The sequence below is a fragment of the Bubalus bubalis genome, chromosome 2, assembly GCF_019923935.1.
Source record: "Bubalus bubalis isolate 160015118507 breed Murrah chromosome 2, NDDB_SH_1, whole genome shotgun sequence".
In the NCBI taxonomy this organism is placed as follows: Eukaryota; Metazoa; Chordata; class Mammalia; order Artiodactyla; family Bovidae; genus Bubalus; species Bubalus bubalis.
In genome coordinates this window covers 22,648,858-22,655,565 of record NC_059158.1, presented here as the reverse complement: position 1 = coordinate 22,655,565, position 6,708 = coordinate 22,648,858, and the positions used below count along the sequence as shown (strand labels likewise).

Here is a 6,708-nt window from a genome sequence, read left to right as displayed (position 1 = left end):
TCCACCAGGGGAAAATAAACACAAAGAAAAGGAAATATATGCATACAAGGCACATACTAAAAGATACAAGTAGTTTGCTGTGACTATAACACATGATCCATTGGATAAAAGGTGAGATAGAAGTCTCTATCAATAGTCAGTACCTTGATCTATAGATTTTCATCAATTATATTAAGAAATTTGATTTTTAACTTGGAGCAAGGGTAATTTTCATTTAGCAAAGAACAATCTGATGGATAAAGCTTGGCAGATGAGATATATTTTTTTAAAAAACTGTTGCAATGATGGGATTATCTCAGCAGTACAATATAGGCATGATGTGAATGGCTATGACAGTCTTCACATGGTTGCCTCTTCTTCATTCACATCTCAGCTCAGGCTTCTCTTCATCAAGAACCCTTTTTGAACAGCCAATCTAAGTTGATCAGTAACAGAACTTACCTGTGTTTTAACTCTCTGCATTGTAACAATTATTTATTGAGTAGTCATTTAATTATTGCTTTCCTTAACTAAATAAGTTTCCTTTGGAAAGAAGTGGTATTTTTTCATTGTTTTAAACCAGGACCTACAGTAACTGCAAAATACTTTGAAAGTAATCTGCTCAATAAATACTTGTTGAGTAAATGAGTGAAGAAAGTAAGTCAGTGGCCAAAGAAGAGGAAAGAAATAGGTATTTGAGGAACTTCATTTGATAAAAAGAAGGAATGAAAGAGATTTGTGCTGACTTTTTTTCCCCATTTTATGCCTGCTGACTAGATACACTGTGGACAAATCAGTTGGGATAGTTACATAGAATAGTACCGGTTTCAGGATGAGTATAACTTCCAAACTTTAAAACTTTTAAATTATAGGTAAGAAATTTATCTCTTTGGCTCACTGGAGCTTATTAAGAGTAATATAAAGATTTATATTTCTATCTGAAAGAATCTTCCTGATGACTTTGCTTTTCTTTTCTTCAGGTCATGAACCTCAATTGTTCCTTGTGGCAAGACAACAGCATGTCTGTGAAACAATTTGCATTTGCCAAATTCTCTGAGGTCACTGAACTGTGCTTCCTTTTATTTACCCTCATCCTGCTCATGTTCTTAGCATCACTGACAGGCAATGTTCTCATAGCTCTTGCCATCTGGACCAATCCAGCCCTCAATACCCCCATGTACTTCTTCCTGGCCAACTTGTCTCTCTTGGAGATTGGATACACTTGCTCTGTCATACCCAAGATGCTGCAGAGCCTTGTGAGTGAGGCCCGAGGAATCTCTCGGGAGGGCTGTGCTACACAGATGTTTTTCTTTACATTATTTGCTATAAGTGAATGCTGTCTTTTGGCAGCCATGGCTTTTGATCGCTATATGGCCATATGCTCCCCACTTCACTATGCAACACGAATGAGTCGTGGAGTGTGTGTCCATTTAGCAATGATTTCTTGGGGAGTGGGTTGCATAGTAGGCTTGGGCCAAACCAACTATATTTTTTCTTTGGACTTCTGTGGCCCCTGTGAAATAGACCACTTCTTCTGTGACCTCCCCCCTATTCTGGCACTAGCCTGTGGGGATACATCCCATAATGAGGCTGCAGTCTTTGTTGTGGCCACTCTTTGCATTTCCAGCCCATTTTTATTAATCATTGCTTCTTATGGCAGAATTCTAGCTGCCGTGCTGATCATGCCCTCCCCTGAAGGCCGCCAAAAAGCTCTTTCCACCTGTTCTTCCCACCTACTGGTAGTAACACTCTTCTATGGCTCAGGATCTGTCACCTACTTGAGGCCCAAGGCTAGCCATTCACCAGGGGTGGATAAACTCCTGGCACTCTTCTATACTGTGGTGACATCCATGCTCAACCCTATCATCTACAGCTTACGGAACAAGGAAGTCAAGACAGCTCTTCGGAGAACTCTGGGCAAGAAAAAGTTTTGATTCCTGGGTAGATACTAGAGGAACATACAAATTTCTCTTTGCAAAAGATGCATACTCAACCTAAGAGGAAAGAAAAAAGGAAGGAGGGAGGAAAAAATATTGTACTTGTCAAACTATTTTGTAAGAACATTCTTTAACAGTGATTGTAACAATTCTTGTAATTCCAGATACAGCTCTCTTCCCATAGCTAAAGTTCTGACTGCCAAATTCTGGAAAGAAGTTGGCTATTAAAGAATTTAATAGGCGAGTCCAACACTACACAAGTTTTCAAAAATATTTCAGGTTAAAAGTATAGATTTAGAGTATAGATTGCCCGATTATATCTCAGAAGCTTGGCAAATTCTCACCCTATACTCTTAGGCATTTTATAGACCCTGAGGGCCCATCTGACTTCTGCTCTTGTCACTAGGGTCTGTCCCATAAAACCCTGAATTCCCTAGTAACTCTGTGACATGTATTACTTACTTCCATAAAAATGTTTTATAATTCTTTTGCCTTAATTGTTGGTACATTCTATAGAGTTAAATTTTTGAGTTGTGTGTGCTATAAAAATATGTAGACATCAGAAGTAAACTCTTAAAGTCAGAGGTATTTGTTGCAGAATATTAAAAGAAAAATATGGGAAATTTTTATGGAGTGCCCTCATGGTCAAAATGTTTTTAGAAATAAAGAGAAATCACATTTAAATCCAAGGATGGAAGATTAAAGGTGTACTAAAAATAATTAATATAAATAACTGTATTTAATACAATATTTAATATAAATAATTATAGATTTTATTCAATTTATAAAATTTACATATGTACAAATGATTCATAGCTGAATATACTTGGAAATCATCCAAAAACTTGCTCTTAAGAGAAATGAACATGATTACAACACGATCTAGTAGCTCAAGGCATGTATTAGATGCGTTTCATTGGATTTGAACATCTTGTCCTCAGGGAGGTGCTATGATCTATGAGGGATAAATAACTACTCAAACAGTAGCTATAATATGACAAAAAGTGGGGAACTGTGCTGCTACTATGGCTTAACTTACAGTATCAGAAGAATAGGTTCTGGGGGACTGATGTATGGTATGGTGACTATAGTTAATAATACTGTATTGTATACTTGATATTTGCTGAGAGTACTGTAGTTCTTAAGTGTTCTTACCATACACATACACAAATGACAACTATTTGAGGTGACAGAATATGTTTCTTAACTTGATTGTGGTAATCATTTCACAAAGAACACATATATCAAATCATATTATATACTTTATATACAATTTTATTGGTCAGTTTTATCTCTTAAAAGCTGAGGGGAAGAAAGATTGTGAAAATTCTACAGTTAGGGCATAGTAGTGATGTTCACTAATGACAAAGATGTGTTTTACCAGATATACGCATTTTACCAAAAACTATCCAATTCATTGTTGACTGAAACATAATACATTGTGGTTATTATTTACATGCGTGTACAGTAATTAAGAATGGAAATAATCTGAACAGCAAAACTAACCACTTAACAATTATGCTACAGAAATAGTCAGGAATTATATGTAGGCATTACAGATTATTACTTAAAAGTGTGCTTATTAATATAGAAAAAATGAGTTATTAAGCATTAAAGCAAGTTAATAGCGATCTGTATAAATTTAAAAGTATGTTTATTAATCTAGAAAAATTAATGAGTTATTAAGCATTAAAGCAAGTTAATAAGAATCTATAAGGCATTAACATTTTGTTAAGTTTTATAAGTTTGAAAGGATTAAAAACTTGACAACTTACATGTAAAAGAATCAGACTATTAACATCTAATCACACTATATGCAGAATTAAACTTATAGTGGATTAAAGTCCTAAATGTAAGACCAGAAACCATAAAACTCCTAGAAGAGAACACAGGCAGTAAGGTCCTTGACATCACTCTTGACAATAATTTTTGGATCGACTCCAAAGGCAATAGCAACAAAAGCAAAAATAAACCAATGAGATTACATTGGATTTAAAAGTTTCTGCACAGTGAAGGAAACCACAAACAAAATAAAAAGGCAACTACAGAATGGGAAAAGATATTTGTAAATCATATACCCAATGGTTTATCCAAATAATATCCAAAATATACAAAGAATGCAAGCAACTCAATAACAAAAAATCAAACAATCCAACTGAAAAATAGGTAGTTCTAAATAGACATTCTTCTGAAGAAGACATTCAAATGGCCAACAGACACATGAGAAGACATTCAATTGGTTTAATCATTAATTACTGTTTCTGCTGCTGCTGTTTGGTCATTAGGTCATGTCCAACTCTGTGATCCCATGGCTGTAGCCTGCCAGCCTCACCTGTACACAGGCTTTCCCAAGCAAGAATACTGGAGGGGTTGTCATGTCCTTCCCCAGGGGAATCTTCCCAACCCAGGGATCGAACCCTCATTTCCTGCTTGGCAGGTGGACGTCTTACCACTAAGCCACCTGGGAAGCCCTCCACTAATAATTAGAGAACTGCAAATCAAAACCACAGTATCACTTCACATCTGTCAGAAAGGCTATTTTCAAAAGAACAAGAAATAACAAGTTTTGGCAAGAATGTAGAGTAAAGGAAACACTATTTATGGTAATGAAAACCAATGCAGATACTATAGAAAACTTTATAGAAGTATCTCAAAAAATTAACACCAGAACTATCATATGATCTAGCAATTCAAAATACTGGTATTTATCTGGAGAAAATGAAAACACTAATTCAAAAAGATATATGCACCCATATGTTCATTGCAGCATTATTTACAATAGCCAAGATACAGAAACAACTTGTGTCTTTTGATAGATAAACAGATAAAGATGTAGTATTTATATGCAATACAATTCTACCCAGCCATAAAAGAATTACATCTTGCCATTTGCAGCAACATGGATGGACCTTGATAGTATTACGCTAAGGAAATAAGTCACACAGAGAAAGACAAATACCATATGATTTCACTTATGTGAGGAATCAAAATAAAACAAATGAACAAAGCAAAGCTCATAGATACAGAGAACATATTCATGATTGCCAGAGGGGAGGAGCATTAGCAGTGGGTAAAATGCGTAAAGGAGATCAAGAGGTAACAAACTTCCAGATATAAAATAAATTATGCCACAGGAATAAAATGTGTGGCATGTGGACTATAATCAATAACATTGCATGGAGAAACTGGAAGTTGCTAAGTAAGTAAAATCTAAAAGCTTCCAGGCTTCTCTGGTGGTCCAGTGGTTAAGAATCCACCTTGCAATGCAAGGGACACAGTTCCAATCCCTGGTCTAGGAAGAGTCCACATGCCATGGAGCAACTAAGCCTGTGCACCACAACTATTGAGCCAGTGCACCTAGAGCCTGTGCTCTGATATAGAAGAAGCCACCACAGTGAGAAGCCTGCACATCACAACTAGAATAGCGCCTGCTCACTGTAACTAGAGAAAGCCTATGCATAGCAACAAAGACCCACCACAACCAGAAAATAAAATAAATAAATAAATAAATCTTAAAAAAAAAAGCTTCCATCAGAAAGAAAAAAATTTGTGACTTTATATAATGAACAATGGTAACCAAATGTACTGTGATCCTTTCCCACTATATGCATGTTAAGTCGCTTCAGTAGTGTCTGACTCTTTGCAACCCTATGAACTGTAGCCCACCAGGCTTCTCTGTCCATGGGATTCTTCAGGCAAGAATACTGGAGTGGGTTGCCATGTCCTCCTCCTTTGTTCTTCCTGATACAGGGGTCGAGTCATTATGTTGTATACCTGAAAATAATGTAATGTTGTATGTCTATCATGCTTCAACTTTAAAAAATCATGACATGGAAACGTGTGACCGACAAGGGATTAATCTCCAAAATTTGCAAACAGCTCATATATATGGCTCAATATCAAAAAAACAAACAACCCAATCAAAAAACTGGGCAGAAGGCCTAAATAGACAGAAGACATACAAATGGCCAAGAGGCACAAGAAAAGATGCTCAGCATCACTGTTTTAGAGGAATGCAAATCAAAACTACAATGAGCTATTATTACCTCACATTAGTCAGAATGGCTATCATCAAAAAGCCTATACACATTAAATGCTGGAGAGAGTGTGGAGAAAAGGAAACTCTCTTACACTGTTGCTGGGAATGTAAATTGGTACAGACACTAAGAACAGAATGGAGATTCCTTGAAAAACTAAAAATCCAGCAATCGCACTACTCGACATATATCCAGAGAAAACTATGGTTTGAAGGGACACATGCACCCCAATATTCATTGCAATGCTGTTTACAATAGCCAAGACATGGAAGCAATCTAAATGTCAATTGACATAAATGGCTAAAGAAAATATGGTACATATATACAGTAGAATATTACTCAGCCATTAAAAAGAATGAAATGTCATTTTCAGTAACATAGATGGACCTGGAAATTATCATCTTAAATGACATAAGTCAGGATTAAGGAAAGTAACATGAAAAGTTTCACAAGAAAATATGAAATAATAATTCCATTGTGAAAGAAGAGTTCTGTAAACTATGAGGATGTCAGGAAAGTGTTTTATCCTTCTTATAAATTTAAATTGCACTGTCTTAGAAAATTAATATACGCTTTAGAAAGTTGTTCCTATGTGTCTGTGTCAATAGTTACCTGCTAAACAATCAGGAGAATAAAAAGGCAAGTGTATAGCTCATTAAAAAATGACATAATTCAGACAGAGAAAGACAAGTATTATATGATACCACTTACATGGGGGAATTTTTTTTTAAAGATATAAACGAACTTATTTACAA

At 35.7% G+C, this 6,708-nt stretch overlaps 1 protein-coding gene across 1 annotated transcript; it reads left to right on the top strand.

The window, feature by feature from the left end:
- The first annotated feature begins 953 nt into the window (after positions 1-953).
- On the top strand, positions 954-1,974 carry LOC102403398 (olfactory receptor 10C1-like). The gene has a single exon (XM_006049884.4). It carries the CDS (start codon positions 963-965, stop codon positions 1,911-1,913), a length of 951 nt encoding a protein of 316 aa, XP_006049946.4. The 5' UTR covers positions 954-962; the 3' UTR covers positions 1,914-1,974.
- Positions 1,975-6,708: the final 4,734 nt, after the last annotated feature.

Excerpts from the sequence above, each read along its gene's own strand:
- LOC102403398 (XM_006049884.4), top strand. The coding sequence starts at position 963 with ATGAACCTCAATTGTTCCTTGTGGCAAGACAACAGCATGTCTGTGAAA.